Source organism: Larus michahellis, chromosome 1 (genome assembly GCF_964199755.1).
Source record: "Larus michahellis chromosome 1, bLarMic1.1, whole genome shotgun sequence".
NCBI classification, from domain to species: domain Eukaryota; kingdom Metazoa; phylum Chordata; class Aves; order Charadriiformes; family Laridae; genus Larus; species Larus michahellis.
This window is the reverse complement of record NC_133896.1, coordinates 167,207,690-167,225,645: the sequence shown is the minus strand read 5'-3', so window position 1 is coordinate 167,225,645 and position 17,956 is coordinate 167,207,690. Positions and strand designations below refer to the sequence as shown.

The 17,956-nt window shown below is 36.0% G+C and overlaps 1 protein-coding gene across 5 annotated transcripts in view; it reads left to right on the top strand.

The window, feature by feature from the left end:
• GPC5 (glypican 5) overlaps positions 1 to 17,461 on the top strand; it is a 735,781-nt gene extending 718,320 nt beyond the window's left edge. For 2 of the 5 annotated variants that reach the window (XM_074563128.1, XM_074563101.1), the window contains one exon: positions 11,043 to 17,461. Coding sequence is in view for 2 of the 5 variants with exons in the window: in XM_074563101.1 (XP_074419202.1) it covers positions 11,043 to 11,200 (158 nt within the window). In the remaining 3 variants the exon portion in view is untranslated. Of the gene's footprint in view, positions 1 to 11,039 lie in introns of all 5 variants that reach the window. The other 3 variants (XM_074563139.1, XM_074563091.1, XR_012584227.1) reach the window with 2 other exon arrangements.
• Positions 17,462 to 17,956: the final 495 nt, after the last annotated feature.

Sequence of the window (17,956 nt, the reverse complement as noted above, 5' to 3'; positions counted from 1 at the left end):
CCAGCACTTATCTGATCCCACCGTGGGGTGGTTCTAAAAGTAAGCTCAAGCTGCAGTAAAACCAGCTCAGCAAGAAAAATCACAGATCTGGTGGCTCACCTCTGGGAACAGGTTCACTACAGGGATCTTGCACATGCCAGAGCATGGCAACAGGTGGGTTTATAGCCCACACCTGGAAGACATGATGAGGAAATAACTGCAAGCAGACCTGCTTAATCAGTCTTTAATCAGCTTAAATTGTGGAAATATGTCATTAAATATGTTTTACAGCTAAAAATTAAGAAGGACAGTTTAATGTATCAGTGTTTTGGGGGATTAAGCTAATCTACAGGCTATGTTTCTTTTAACAGAAAGTGGAATGACTGGAATTCTAGGTGGATTGACCTGAAAAAAATTGGCAGTTACTTCATCATCTTAACAAGGAAATTAATTTAGTTCAGATTTCTCTTCTGTAAAAGGCTGATTTTATACCTTTATTTAAAAACAGCATCCACTCAAACAGTAAAATAACGAACTCTACAGTGAAATTGGGCCATAAATCTTGGGAATCTGAATGATCTAAAAAAAAATAAAATTGAAAAACATTTCATTTTCTTAATGGGCCTAATTGGTAATGTTCTGCCTCAACCCAAGTACAAACATTGCTTTCAGGAATTTCAAAATTCACCTCTCTCTTCTAGATGGTAGTTTTGTATAAACCAGAATTGTTGATTATAAACCTCCTACAGCAAAGTAAAAAAATAATCACATGGATAAATTGTTTCAAAGGACAGTAATTTATATGGGATATCTGTCTCTTAGGAAGGAAATTAGTACTGATCAGATGAAAATTCAAAGAATGAAGAATTTGCTTACTTTTACCCAGTCTAATTTACAGGACTTTAGCCCTATTATAATTTTGTATTGATTATGAAGCCTTTGCATAGGTTAATGATAAAGATTAGAAGTTCCTGAATAGTGAAAAGGATTGAAAAGACGGATTTCTTCATTTAAAGCAGGTGTTATTGACAATGCTGCTTCCAGCACTCTAGAGCATTAAAGTTATAATGAACAGGAATTTAGAAGCTATTGCACGAGAAAGCAATAGGAATAGATCTAATGAAGGTTACTGTGGTTCTCTCTACCTCAGATGCAAAATAAAACAGTCTTTTAGACTTCTAATGTTTTCATACATGCTAAAACTGACTTACAAGTAAAAAAGTATACATTAACCATTTTGAAAAATAATGCTATCTCTTTCTCATTCTTAAGAATGTGAAATAAATGGAAATGTTTTTGTTTGTGACGCCATTTGTTTGTGTTACATTAACTCATAAAAGCTTTGTTTTCTAAATGGAAATGTTCATTAATGTATAATGTGAAACAAATGCCACTGTCAACTTTGAAAGAAAACTTTCAAATGCTAGACTAGAGACTTAATGTCTGCTGCTCTTGTAGTTAAAATGACTTGCCAGACTTATGCTAAGATCGTTGGTTACACTCTATTTCTCATATATACAGATTTCATAAAATATGTGCAGTTAAACATGATACGTTGGATTCATTTCCTAATATATGGTTAACCATGAGGAATTCTCTTAGCTAATGCCATTAGGCAGACTTCATAATTGCTTTCTAACAAATAACAGTAATACTATTCCTTTGTTTATAGGTGAGATTACTTGCGTCTTGATATTCCCCATGCATTTATAATTGCTATTTGTGTTGATTTGTGTATTATTACAATGATCATTAAAATACATAAAGTCAAAAAGGATGATTTTAGATCAAATTATTTCCTCCAAATAAGTACCAATTACCTATTCCAAAAACTTTCTTCATAACAGTATCTATGTTTAGTGCATAGGCAGAGAGCAAAAGCTAATAACAGCTCAGTACACTGTGTTTCAAAGAGTTCTTACCTGCATCAGCTACAGCATAATGCATTATATGGCCAGTGACATAGTTTTCCTTGGGGAAACCGGTGAAAGCTCTGTCACTTAAGAATAGATTGGATAAAGCACAAGAAAGCTACTCTGAGATAAAAAGAAATCTAATGATGGCTTGATTACCACCACACTTCACTTAAGGACACAAAACTCCTAGTCATTGATTATCTCTCTTTATGGAGGCAAGGTAAACGTAAATTTTCAGTTGACTTAGCTCCTAAGTGAGCACCATCTCCCTGTTCCACATTGCCTTGTAGTGTATAGATCAGGTTCATTCTTTTGGTACTCCTACTCAAAGTCCTGTCTGGGATCTGATACAGGTTTCCTGAGCTACTTTTCTTAGGAGCGGCCATGAAAACCCAAAATTGCATTTCAATGAAAGAAATGACTGGACAATTACAGAGGTGAGACTCATGAGGACGTTAAGAATTTGCTGCTAGAATTTATATCACAGTACAGAACCTTCCTAATATAGTAAGCAATTCTCCAAATTTCAGTGATTTCACTGGCTATATCTATGCTGTCAAGTAACATAGCTTGTGAGTTTTCTCCTGGTTTCAGTTCCTGTTGTCCACATTGCATAAATGTTAGTTCACTCCATGGCTCAGAGTTAAGGAAACCCATCTCTGACCCTCCAAAACAAACCTCAAGTTCTGTGGATAATTCATTCCAAGGACTGCTTCCAAAAGGCAACACAAACCAGACGGCCGAAGGCTTGGATTTCTCTGCCCTACAAAGTCCCTCAACAGCAGGATTTTTATTTTCAAAACACTTTCCCATGCCTGGATATCATATCCCAGAGCCTGTAATGTACTGCTTCAGTTTCATGTTGTAAAAACACCACCTGGTGGGTTGCAGCACAGCCCTCGTGGTTTTTTCAGGCACTCTGAACTCAAAACAAGCAAACTGATAACTGGGTCTTTGACCCAAGGAGACTACTGCATGTGGCTTGAAGGAGATTCAGGGCATTGTACTGGGTATTGGTAATTTATTTAGCAGTTTCTTCTAGGTATTGCTGTCTCTGAGCACGGTAGACATAAGCCACTCAACACCACTTTGTCCAAAGGATCTCCTTTTCTGGGATGTGTATTTAGCTATGTAAATATAGCTGCAATGACTCTTTCTGTACTTTAGCAGGAAACACTTTCATGAAGTACTGGCTTCTCAGAGATGTTTGCACACATCGGACATTCACTATTTTCATAGCAATATGGCAGCCCTCCATTCTCCTGCACTTCAACACCAGATGCTGAAAACAAAAATATTTAAAGGGAGAAGGGGAGGGGTTTACGAATTAGTGAAAATATAAGACACAAAGCATAATGTCAGGGAATATGTCTGAAAATATTCACTGGTAACATAGTGATGAACCTGTTGTGTGAGTAAGCATAGGATTCATCTGTCCAAATTCAGACTAAATATCTATGTCTGGATACTTCATCTCCTTTTCTGTATTTACTTATTTCTCTACATTCACTATAAAGGGAGTTGCAGTAACTAACTTTGATGCAGGGCAGGATTCAGTTGGCTAAACCGAAGTGCCAAAAGCCATTGGAGATGCTCTAGGATGTCCATGTCACTCTTAAAGGGATAAGAATCAGACTTCTTTTGGATGGGCAGCTGTATGCCAACTGCGATAGCTCCCCTCCCCTGCATCTAAAATGTCTGTAGAAAGCTATGTTTAACCAAGTGAATCCTAGCTGTAGATGTAGACTGTACAGCTATGAAAAACTAAGTGGAATCAATCGCGCCTTACATATCATCTGTTGTTATCTTCTTAAACTCACCACTTCAGCATCAGCATTATGCTCCTTTATGCTGCATTTGAGATGGTGCTCGCATTTAAGCTTATCATTTCTGACACAAACTGACCCATACAACCAATATAGCAAAGCAGATGAAATTCTGCTCTGCCAAAATATGAGCTCATCTGTGATTTTAAAAAAACTTTCCTGAATTGTTTTTAATGGATGTATTTTAAGGACTCTGGCCTTCACACTTAAAAATGATCTCATACAACTGAGGTGCAAGCACGTTTTCAGTTTGTTGTTTTTTTTTATTTTGGCTTTCATTGCTTTGGTTTGGTTTCTCCTTGTATAAGGCAAAAAGTGGCTGTAGAAAAAGTAGCAAGAATTTATAAGAATTATGAGAATCATTCAATGTACTTTACAAGGATAATAAATATGTATCCCTATGCTCCAAGGCACACATTAATCACTGAATGCCAGAAGTCAGGAGTCCCAACTGACTGATTATTTAATTTTTTCACTATATCGTATTGCTTCTCCCACCTCAAAAGCATCAGGCAATGGTCACAGGCAGACTCAAATAGTGAAACAGAGAAATTACTGTTTTGGCAAAATCTGTTCATTGTGATTTTGAACCTTCTTTTCTCTTTCATGTTACCTTTACTGATAAGCTATTGGAATTGGCACAATCAGATAAAATAATTTATTGCACCCAAATTAAGATTTTAGACCTCACAGAAAGACACAAGGGGATAGGAACGAAAATCGGTTTACAACACACAATTTTAGTACCAGTGAAGCCTGTTTTCTGTGCTAGTTCATTAATTTGACTGATCAGGCAGCAGTTATATGTATGTTTATATAACAATAGATTCCATAATGGAAAAGCTTTCATTCATTCTAAATGAATAACGTTGACTCTTCTGTTCTTTCCTTATGAACCTTGTAGCAAATGGAGCTTCACTGAAAGACAACAAGTTTGAAGTATTAAGCAGCTCAGCTGAGTAAACTGATTTGTAATTCAGATATGGCAAACTAACGTGCAATGCTAGATAATTTATTTTTCTTTAAAATTAAAGCCTAAAGATCCTCAAAGCTTCATTGGAAAAATGCTTGAAAACTTTGACATTTCTTTAGCGTCTGTTAATTTCTCCTTCATTAACTGAAAGTTAAACTAAACAAAGCAGAGATATTTTTCACTAGGTTGATTCCTGACTAAATCCTCAGCAGACATATCTCTCATATCACTTCACATCTTCAAAAGTGGTATAGTCAAAGCATGGTAAAGCAATGTAGGTTCCTTCCCTCTGCACTACTTGCTAGTGAAATCCAGTGGGGCTTTTTTGTTTGCTTGTTTGTTCATGACTAGCGCTGAATTATGAAACATTTAAAACTTATAGAATCACAGAATTGTTGAGGTTGGAAAGGAACTCTGAGATTGTCCATTCCAATCCCCCTGCTCTTTCCCATTTCACTAACTGAGCAATGGACAGGGCAGAAGTTGCACTACATCATTTCCCGAAGACGGTGAATACGTGCACTGCTATAAGTGTACTATAAGACATATGTTGAAGCATAATATAGCATATGCTTTCCTTTTAGGGACATCCCTTAGCTTTTCCAAGTACAGATGGAGTCATAAAAACACGGAAATGGCCTCAAGAAATTAGTCCTTTGCCAGGTATCCTTCACAACATAGTTCTTCTCAGACATCTTTTTCTCCCCTCACTGAGACTTCGTATCCAACATCATACAAACTTCTCATGGAAGAGTCTTCAAATAATAGTAGAGGTGGTCCATCGTTTCTACTTTTCTTTCTAAGCACTGGACACTCATAACTATTTTGTGATGTTTTTAAGATTAATGACTTAAACACACTAGCTGGGGAATGATCTGACAGATACTGAATATTTTTTTCTCACATATAGTTACTGTTCAAAAAAGGAATCTATATAGTATTTTAAATGCAAGTTTTCACAGCAACTGCTACATATAAACTGAAGCCTGTCTGAGGTATTTAAACACAGTTCTGTGATCTAGTTAGTATAACTATGTTTTGAAGCATTTTCATGATATTATGTAGTCAGGAATAAGACCTGGCAAAAAATCAGTAAAAGGCAGGGAGGAGATATCAATTAGAAACTTTGAAAGTTCCAAATGGCAAAAGATTGGGCAATCAAAAAAAAAAAAAAAAAAAAGGTTTGGTAACTAATATGTCATTTTAATTTATGGAATGACAATGCAAAATAAATATTTTTTTTTCTCTGCTTCTTTTTTGTTAAAATCAAGTAATGCATTTTTTTTGAAGTTTAACTGCATAAAGTCATTATTGAGACCTCATTATTGTGAATTGCAGGAATCAAACTAATATTACGTCTTCTTTCATATTACAAAAATATGTTGATATTAGTTAGTGTCAATGTTTACTTGACACAGTAAGGAAATTGTCTTAGCTCTTGCTAGCTGCAAATTCCTGAACTCATTGCTCTGATATCACAGTCTCTTCCTTCCTGTTACTCATTATGCTATTCTTTTTGGCTTTGCCTAGAAATTCTTCCGTTTACTTTATCAGTTACATCCAAGTTTATCTTCTACATCCCCAAAATATTATTGCTTCCTACTGATATCTATAAATTCATTACCAAGATGCCTACATGTCATCCTTTTCCAGGTACCCAATTACTGCAAATTACATTTCCAACTTCATGTTTAAACATTCATCTACAGCACATCAGGTTTTTGGTCTATTCATCTGACCTTTATGTATTTCTTTAACCTCTCATAAAGCTTCTTCATGATCTTTCTCATGAATTTTGGGACAGCATTTCAACTAGTTATCAGTGGTTTTCTTCACAGCTCATGTCTTATAAGATCCCAAAATTTAGCTTACATATAACAATTGAAATAGTTATTTGCCCTTCTAAGAAGAATTTTGCATACAGCTTCACAGGAATGTTGTCTTGTAAAAGCCACTTTCTGCATTTTTTTCCTATCTGAAACACAGTCCCATCCTTACTCAAAGTCTTCCTTATATTTAAGGCCTATAGCAAATGCCATAAAGACCATATTTTGAATCTTCCAGAACACCATAAAAATGATGCATCGAGAGAAATCCAGTTCTTCCTGCTCTCCAGATCTTTGAAAGGGTTTGTATCCAATGGGATTCCCACAGCAGCTCATTTGGCAGCTTCACTTTCCCTTGAAGAGCCATGTTAGTTCTGATATATGTTACTCAGCAGACAGAAGACGATACAGCAAGATGTCTGATGTTAGACTACAGTTACACAAACACTTTATGGTTGGGTTTCAACCTAGGCCATTATTAGAGGATGTTCCATTTAAAACATTTAAAATGCTTGAATTCCCAGCATGGCCCTTGGTAGGCAAGCATCTACTGCTCAAAAGTCATAGCCCATTTTTGTAATAGTTTGACAATCTCAGGAGAAAAGCTCCATGTCAAATGAAAATCTTCCATGACTTTAGGTTTGACTTTTCAAATGAAGATCAAAGGCTCTTGCTGAATATTGGAAAGAAATTGTATTGTTGCTATAGCTATTCTGGAGAACATAACAGGTCAGCTCTCAAGACTACCAGCAGTATTACCTCTCAAAATCTTTAAATATCTTTAGAAGATGTTAAAGACCATTAGAAGTACTCTGCAGCTCTTACACTATATTGAGATAGTGTGCTATTTATCACAATCACAGAATCACAAAATTGTAGGGGTTGGAAAGGAGCTTTGGAGATCATCTAGTCCAACCCCCCTGCCAAAGCAGGGTCATCTAGAGCAGGTTGGACCCGAACGCATACAGGCAGGTTTTGAATGTCTCCAGAGACGGAGACTCCACCGCATCTCTGGGCAGCCTGTTCCAGTGCTCTGTCACGCTCAAAGTAAAGAAGTTCCTTCTCATGTTTAGATGGAATTTCCTGTGTTCTAGCTTGCATCCGTTGCCCCTGTCCTGTCACCAGGCACCACTGCGAAGAGTCTGGCCCCATGCTCTTGATACCCGCCTTTTAGATATTTATAAGCATTGATAAGATCTCCTCTCATTCATCTCTTCTCCAGGCAAAACAGACCCAGGTGTCTCAGCCTTTCCTCATAAGAGAGGTGTTCCAGTCCCTTGATCATCGATGTTCGGTGAAATTCTTTTACTGATTTTTTTTTTTCTAAACCAGAGCAGGACAATACTTTAAATTGCAGCCACTGAGTTTCACAGGTGATGCTGGGGACAGGTATGTGATACTTGGCAACATTGTTTAATACATGATCATGCAAACATTATATTTGTATTTTAATTCCCAAGAGGTTTATTTTCTGCTCTGCTGCATGTTTAGCTTTTCTTCAGAACAAAACTCTGAATCTCAGCTGAAATATCTGAATTTTGCCATTTTCCAGTCAAAATATTAACTCTGGTATGATTTTGATATTAAAGTAGACATTTATATTTGGGAAACTTAAATGTCTCTTCTATAACATAATTTCAGCTTCTAGGACGTGAGGAAACTAAAATCAAACAAGTTTGCTTTTGGTTTTAGTCTCTTCAGCTGCAAATGTTTGGAAAGATCTCATTGCAAGTTTGCTGTGAACTATGAAAGTTAATTTCATTTAAAGGAAAGTTTCATTTTCATTACTGATTTTGATATATGAAAGGTGACATATATGTTTAAATCCTGATGTGTAATGGACAACAGAAACTTCTTATTTAAATAGAAAGTATAGCCTATGTGTAGGAATTAAATATATAGTTATATAAGTATATCTATTTTATATTTATATAGTTATATATTATATACATTTTATATAATTATATATATTATACTTACATAGTTTTATATATATTGTATAGTTATAGCTAAAAAAAAAAGACAGCATTCTGCAGGAAAAAAACCCCACAGTTCCGTTAAAATAGACTATTTTTTAGGCGTGGTCTTCTCTTCAGTGCTTTTTTCACAGGAACATGTCTAAGTATATTTTTTGAACTTCTCATTTCAATAAAGTCAAAGTTGTGGCGTAGACTTATGGGGTTGACTGAATAGGCGACAGGCTCGCTGTACATTTGCACTGCAGTCCTAACAGTATATGCATGTAACATTAGAGATTATATTCAATACTTTACAGGATTTTGATTGATCAAAGGAAAATGTATTGGTAGGTTTTGACATTTTTTTAAAACACTCTTTTCATGGGAACTTCCAAAGTTTGCAGTATGTATTTAAGACTGGAAAGAAAAGAAAAACTGAGATAATATTTCCCATAAAATCAGATGTATTCTCGTCCTATTTTCCATAATATTGTCAATGAAATTTTCACTAGAAATTAAACCTGAGTCTCCAGTCAGTAATTAATATCTAGTCACATTGCCTTCAGATTCAGATCGCATACTTTAGCTGAACCCTGTTGTTCCTTTAACTGCCAGATCTAGTAATATTTTTCTTTTTATTATATTTATCTTTTATAATAAGTGATATCCTGGATGTTTAATATAAGGCCATGTCTTTCACTATGGTGATAGCATATTTGTAAATACACTGGGAAAAATCTGTTCCGTTATGCCTATAGGACTTGGTGAACTGCTTTGTTGCAGGGGTGGGAGCTGAATTTTTCACTGTCTGTTGAAATTAGTCTTTCAAATATGGGAAATCCTCACTAACGCTCTGGTGAAATGACCCAAACCATTTTCTGTTGTTGTTCTACTACCAAAACTTCCCAGAAAAAAGCACCTTGACGTACCCTCTTTGATGATCCACCAAACATCCATTCAGTGAAGTGTTGGGTGACTGATCGTTTTCTAGACAGGGTACTGAATGTGCATGATAAGTAGAAGTTGTATTGCCTCCTTCTCAACATCTATTGTCACTCTTCCTCCTTGTATGTCCACTTGAATTGTACCCATAGAGCTAATTTTCACAAATTCCGGGCAAGAGCACTGGATCGATAAATCCACACAAAATAGCAGTATATTCTGCTGTCTAAGTACAGCAGCAAAGCAGACAAATTCATTCTAGCAGGTTTCTCAGACAGCATGATTGACTTTAGCTGACTCTTCCCTTAATGCATTTTTTCAAAGCTACAGGAAGGAGATTTGAGTACATACAGCAAGTTCAGAAAGAGCAGCTTTCAAGCTGCTTTTAGAGAAAAGAGTATTTTTAACACAAGCACCAAAAAAGTTGTTCCTTTTAAAAATAAGGGTTCTCTGTAGCTTGCGTTAAACCAGCTTAACAAAGAAGATAGCACCCTGACTAAAATTTTTAAACTTCATCACCATCCCTTTGAATAATAATAAAAAATTATCAGTAGTTTATTCATCTTTCCTAATGATACCGAAAGAAGTACCTAAACCATTAATAATAATGCAGAAACTCAGACTGTAAAATCAATATGTCAGCTCAGTAGAGCTAAGCTTCTTTCTAATGCTGCTATTCCAACAGTAGAGCTTACCTTCTGAATTATATATGTATTGACCTAATTACATAAATATTGACTTTGCTTTATACGAAGCCTTTTTCAGTCTCAGTGTAATTACAATGTCAATATTTGTTGCATGTAATAACACTGAATTTGGACTTGTTAATTTTGATTGATAGTGGCATGCTACAAGTTATTATATGAGCTAAGACAGTCTAGAAGTATTCATAACAAATACAAGCAGCTGACAATGCTGTCAAATCTGAAAGCGTCTGCAAGACCTTCTGTCTCCGATTGCTTAACCAGGCAGAGGAAATATAATGGGTGATTACATCCTTGTTCCATACAAGGCACTGTTTTGAGATAGAGAAATATTTACCTTGGTACAAAAAAGTACAAATATTCAGCTGGGAACTCAGTAAAAGAGTTCCTGTTTAAAGTTAGCTTTACAATTTTGCCTTACAATGTTGTAAAGTCTGTTTAAATTGTGCCAAAATGGAGGTTTTATACAGCAACAAGTATACTTTGCTGCATACCTTCCATCAGGTATATGTTATTTTGGAATAATATTGGGACCCAGACACAAGCAATTTCACATTAAATTATTTCCCTTTTCCTTCAAATCCAAGAAAGATGTGAGCAACGGACTTTTAGGTACTACTGGGACCTGCAAAACTGTTCACTTCAGTCTGCAAATGTTTGTTGAGATATATTTTTACAAGAACAACTTTGTTCAGAGCTGGCAGGCCTCTGAACTAGTTTCAACGATGAATAGCTGTATAGTATAGTATGTGTTTCTAGATGCAATTATAAAGGATTTTGAATTTGGCAGTAACATGAGAATTAGAAACCAAACTGTGACAGTCTGTGTGCTAAGGATATTTAAATTTGTTCTAGCTATAACGTTGCCCGTAGTGACAAGGCATGCATCATACTATATTTTCTTATTTGTCTCAGCAGGGATGCCAGACAAGATGAACCTCAGTGACGTAAAGCAAATCCATCAAACCAACGATGGCAGCACTTTAGACACAACTGGAGCAGGATGTACAACAGTGGCTGATTATATGACATTTATGCTGATTAGTTTGGTAACACTATTTCTCAGTCTTTGGTAACTGTTTAGCTCTGGCTTGATATATGTGTCTCGTTGTCATTTCTTTATCTCCACTCACAAGCCTGGAATAAAGGATCTGGTGGATATAGCTATATTTACGATAGCTTGTGTATTATCAGTCTCTTTGATCTTAGGCCTGAGTATTAGCAAAGTTGTTTGCGTAATATTTTTACTGTGTGGTTTTGGTTTTTTTTTAACACCTGTATAGTCATGCAAAATCATGTTTCCTTTTATATTTTATGTTAAAAATAAGTTGACTAGGTATCACAGAATCACCAAGTCCTGGAAGGCGATCCTGGAGATCATCTAGACCAGCCCTGTGCAGAGCAGAGTCAACCAGAGCAAGTTGCCCAAGGCCGAGTCCAGTCAGTATTTGAATGTCTCCAACAGTGGAGACTCTACAGCCTCTTTGGGCAAAGCGTTCCAGTGCTTGAATATGCATTGCAAAAAAAATTTGTTCTTATGTTTAAATGTTATCTATCTATTGCATTTCAGTTTGTGCCCATTGCCCGTTTTCCTGGCACTGGGCACCACTGAGAAGAGTTTGGCTCCATATTATTTACTCCCCTTATCAGGTATTTATACACATTGACAAGACCGCCCCTGCATCTTCTCCAGGCTGAATAGTCTCAGTAGTCTCCGCCTCTCCTATGTATATATCCCTTAACAATCTTCATGACCCTTTGCAGGACTCTATCCTGTATATCCATGTCTCCCTTGTCCTTGCAAGCCCAGACCTGGACACAGCACTGCAGATATGGTCTCACCAGTGCTGAGAGTGCATTCTGTTGCATTGTCCAGGTCATTAATGAAGAAGTCAAACAGTATCAACCCCTGGGGTAAACCAAGAGTAACTGCTCTCCATGTGGACTTTGTGCTGCTGTTCACAACCCCACATACAACTGGTAGCAACTAATGAAACTGTTGCTCAGCACTTTATGAGTTTTGCATTTAAAGTCCTGCCTTCCGAGTTGTGATCCCTGTAAAACAGAAAATGTTGAATTTGCCCTTCTCTCTTTCTTCAAAAAGTAAAAAAAAATCCACAGTGTAAACTCAAATAATTTTAGTAGGAATTACTTGTCATAGCTCAGAAAAACTACATATGAAATGCTGTGTATGTATATGCAGATATACATACAACTGCATTTTATCTAGACATAACATCAAGGTTAAGATTCAGTGTTGGATTAAGATATCTCAATCTATATGTCTACATACACATGTTTACCTATGTGCTATATGTCTATTACATATGTGTTATACATCTAAGCTGTCATGCAGTCAGTGGAAATACAGGGTAACATTCAATTGCTAAAATACCAGCAATGAGCGACAGTTGAGATGTTGCAATAAAACCTACTTGGTGTCCAGCTACTGAAGGGATTCAGGTCTTTCTGTGGGCAAGTGGCCTGAGCCCTTTGTCAACACAGTTAATGAAACTCAGTAAGTTGTCCAGCTCATATGAAAACAGATACCTAAGAAAGCAACTCAGTCACCCAAAAGTAAGTATCTGATGCCACATAAGATTTCTTGGAGTATCCAAGACATCCTCATTGGATTGGCATATATGACACAGGCTTTACGGGAAATTCCAGAGGCTTACTTAAACGGGAACCATCCAGAGTGGCAGCTGGTAGCTAAGTGGGATATTCGTGTGTATCTCAAATAGATCTAGACATGCATATGTGGGCCCATGAATCAAACACCGGGTCTCCATAATTAATACTAGGAGCTTAGATACCTAGTTGAAGTGGTGACGCATGAATGCAAATCCGAATCACAACATGAATCCCAGCTCAAGTTCTTATGCTTTATACGATGACGCAAGCTCAAGTGTTCCACAGTACTAGTGGTAAATTATATATTATTGTTATAAGGTTTTATTATCCTGTAATGACTAATTCCCATGTCATTTTAATCCAAAAGTATTTAAGAATATTTTGTATTTATTTCTCATTTACAGTCCTTTAAAAGCAAAAAAAAAGGTACAGTATTGTATGCACTCATACTTCACCTATAACTCTTCGTAGACTTCAAAAAAAATACTGTAAATATTTGTATTCCCAAATGCATGCATTAGCTGTTAGTGCACACCGTATAACATAGAGGCAAACAGATATAAAATTTAAAAAAGCAACTGAACATTCCTAAGAGCAATTCCATGCCCAGATAAACATCATTAGTAGGCATGTGTGCAAGTGTGCACATTTTATTTGACCTCTTTTTTCTTTTGCAGGTTTTGTAAACCAGTCCTTCAAATTCACTTGTCTTGTTGTCTCAGCATACACTGAAATTACATTGGTAAATCAGGGAACAAAAATCTGATTTTGTTATTTTTTGTTTTCATACCAGCTCAAACCAGAAATTAATCGAGTCCAGCAATGTTTTTTTGAACAATGACCAGTATCAGTCACTTCAAGAAAAACAGACTACAGTTTTGAATAGGAGATTCAGAAATGGAGAAAAAAATCTTCCGATACCCATTACTTAGAATTTGATTTATATCACAAAGTACTTTGTTTTTATTCCTCACTTTTGGGTGTAGTTCAAGACCTTACTCATGGCACCTGGTAGTCAAGGAGATAACAGTTTATTCTATAGCAGCTTGGAAACATAATCCCCATTTTCAAATAGTGATAGTAATTAGGTCCTAAGGCCTCTTCAGATATATGTTAATTAGTCTGTGTTACTCCTCATTTTTTTCATGGCCTGTTCTTCTATTTTCTACACTGCACCTATGCCAAATTCCTTCTGGGGTGCAAAATCAGGTCTTTTCCTCACAGACACATATGAACAATCTAGGTTGAGGGGGCTGCTTCCACAGACAATATGAATACAAGAATGGCAGGTCTGGAGTTTCCTCACTCGCCCCTCAGCCACAAGACCTCATTCATGCTCCTGTCCCGTCCATCTCTAGGCACCTCCACACGCTCCACATCATTGCCTACACTCATATGTCTGCTAGGCTAGGCTGCATTATGGTTCCTTCATCATGTCTAACATACTATAAAGAAATAGTCTTGTTTCTTAAAGAACTATAAAAAAAAAAACATTAAAATGTCTCAGAGCAAGGAGACAATACTTGCCTCATAGGAAACCAAGGCTGTTTTGCAATTTGTCTCAAGGTTACTTTTCAAGGGAGGTACCCTTGCAAGAAACTGTGGAACATGGCAGGATGTTGAAGTGTAGCTCCAAGTTTGGCAGATGGAAAAAAGACTTCTCAAACATTGCCGGTATTAAAGCCAGCAATGAAATGAGGAATAGTACAGAGCAGAAAAATGCAGATAAGTTAGAGAAGCCAGGAGAAGAAAAAGAAAAAAGACCCTAAATTGGAAATCATGACAATACAGTGGAAAAACATCTGTATCCACATAAAATGATGGACCGTATGCAGCGTGTATTTGAGCCGCTCTGGGTCAATCGCCTTGGGCTGCAGAGGCTTTTCCCAACAGCGGGTCATACAGGCAGCACAGGGCTGACGCTGGGCTCCCCACATCACCTGAGATGTGGCACCTGGGTCTAGGTTGCTCCGAGTACTATCATTTGGTTTTACTCAGACTCTTTTAACAGTTTAAAACTTCTCTGTCTCTCACAAAACCTTTGTTGAATGCGATTTTTGTTCTGGTTTGTTTTGCTTTCTTTTAAATAAACTTTTTGTGTATAATAGCTGATATGGTTTAAAGTAGGTATGCTTTACTCAACATGTACCATTCTTCAGATGGACACTCATTCAAATGCTGTTTATACTAAAATTGCAATGGATATCACTATTAAAGTTGTGTAATGGTCTCAGCACAATTAAAAAATCAACAAGCATAAGGTGAGAGAGATTTGTAGGGAATAATTTATTAGAGGACAATGTTGTTACTTGTAAAACAATATTTTAGAAAAAAATAGTTCTAAAAATACATTTCAAAAATCCATTATATTTTTATTCAGTAAGATCGAGCTATTCTTCTTGAATGTCCAATTTTCATTTTCTGTAGACATACCTGAGTATTTAAATGTACCTTGTATCTCCTAGGAAAAAAAAAAAAGTACTTTTTCTCATAACTAATGTTCTAGCACTTCAAATAAATATTTTAAGGTGACAACTTTCCTTAGTGTAGCTGGGGAAAGAAAACAAAAAACATTTTTTTCCTTTGGAAGCAGGTATCACTGTTCCTTTCATGACTAATAAAAGATGAAGCATAACTATAGCCACGGAACAAGTTATCTTTGTCTTTCTGTCTTTCTATAAATAGGTAGGTGCACATATACATCATTTATTTCTCTATACCTGCATTTTTATATGTTTACCAAAATATTGTTCTTGTTCAGATTATAACAGGGTTTAGATTAATCTATCGAAGATTTCAGATTAACCTTAATATTTCCCTAGCATCTTCTCAGGAGCATGAATTAATATGAGGTACTGAAGCTCTCTGCTTTATTTTTTTTAAGTTCAGTTCTACTCTGAAATACTTGTGTAAACAAGAATCTTACTCAACAAATTATTCTTTTCTTATGTGCTCTGAGTTACAAGTGATTATAATAGGAAGAAAAAAAAAAGTTGTTTCTAACTACATTAGATTAAAAAGCTAATGTAGCTCTAGTAAAATGCAGATTCTACTCTTGCAAATCTCAGCAAGTTATTAGTAAAGCTTTAACTCTTAGTTCTTTCTTCCTGGTAATGCATGAACAAAAAACCTGGCTTGATAGATTTTGTCAGACGAAATTTGCATGTCTGGCAGTTGGATATTTCATCTTTTACTTTACTTTGGAACTTGTAAATGTGAAATGGTAGGGATAATATACCTGGTACCCTATGGAACTCTTTTACCAGCTCACATTGAAGAGGAATAATATGCTGAGCTTCTCTTGGATGGGAGGACTCAGTCGATGCATGTCATCACCCCTTACAGCGCAGAGGGCTGTGCTAAGATCACCTGCTGTGCATCCCTAATTTAGGTGTCACAACTATGTCGCTCCAGGTTTGTCAGGCAGTCTAAATCAATTGTTAGTCTCTTGAATTTAAGTAACATGGAGGATTTTCTCAGTGGCAGTTTCTGATTTTCCTGCTTCCCTCAATGTCACTGTCTCTCTCATTTGTACTAGTACAAGAGTTTACAGGACCATGCCACAAAACTCCTCAGGGTATTTCTGACCCAAAGGAACTCCTTGATCCAGATCACCTTGCATCACAGATGATGGCATCAGTAGAATGGACGGGGTGGCCATAGTGCTCGTGGCAGTTTAGTCACACATTTGCAGGAAGTGAACATAAGGTTAGGTACAACAAAACATTTTAATATTGTAAACACATCATGCAAAAATTGTTTTCACAGTTGCACCTTGTGCAAAGATTCATAGTTCTGTATCTAAAGCAGGATTCGTCCATTAGAAAACATCGTAGCAAAGTCTGATTTTTATGAAAGACTATAACATCTCTTTTGCCGATGGGCAAAACCATACTGCCTAATGCATACATCAGTATACCTTGCCCTGAGCTGTTTCCTTTTCTTTGTGCACTATAGATGTGTCTGTAGTGCATTGATATTGCATAGTAGGAGACCGTGTTTTCCTGTTTACTTGTAGTTTATTTATATGTATAGCTAACACTTTTGTGCTGGCTGTTAAAAATATTTTTCATGTCTATGAAAACATTTCCATTTTTTGGCAGACAGGTGTTTGTGAAATCCTTACATTTCACCTAATTATTTTCAAAAAGATACCAGGCCTTCAAAAAGGTAAAAAGCAACATAATTCTGAAGAATAAATGTTGCTTGTCATGTGTATCTTTAGTAAGCTATAAAAAATGCCCTACCTGAACTTTCAGAGCATTAGTAGGGCTGGTAATTAGTGCATGGGCCAGGTTCTTCTTTTAAACTTTTGTGATACTGTGGAATTCAACAGATATAACTACAAACATAGATTGGCTTTGTATTATCTATGTGCAAAACTGAACTGATACATTTAATACAGTAAGATTGTTTTTAGAAAAGCATCACTACATTACAGGTAATAGCAATTTGTATTTCTCTGCTGTGTACCAGTTATATGTATACTATGACAAATAAAAATTTAATTTAGCAAATAAAAATTTATATTGTGAAATCTTACCTATATGAATCTAATGAAAAAATCATGTATTTTCCCATGAAATATATAACTTGATGTTAAAATTTTCAGCATTTTAGTAACCTAAACAGCAAGTGTAAGGGGAAACTACTTGTGCTTAAATATCTAAGTAGACTTGCACACAAATACATGGTTAAATGAGAATTTTTGAAATACTGTCTTAATTTCTTTGATTTCAATCTTTTGCCCTGAAAATCCTTTTTCTCTATAACACTTCAGAAAACCACTAAGACTGAGGACAGCTGTTGGCAATGGAATTTCTATGGGAAATGTTGAGCTATACTCTTGACTAGCAAAAAGATTTCTAAACTATATCACATTAGTTATGGTGTTTTATGAATAAAAAAACCCACAAAAGATCAGCTTTATGGAGGACTGTAAGTATCCATGCAATTCCAAATCCTAGGAAACACTGCAAACCCACTGATCAAAATGAACAACATAAAGTAAAATTGCTTTAGACTGCTCTGTTTCTTTAGGCAAAGAGGAAAAGTAGTCTAAACTCATGAATCTAGAACAGATATGATCGTTTATTCTTTCACACTCCAGGATTCACTTCATTTAATTTTTATACATTTGCTAACACACTTTTATATGTTTGCTCTTTCTTCATTCATCTGTTGCTCCTAATTACATC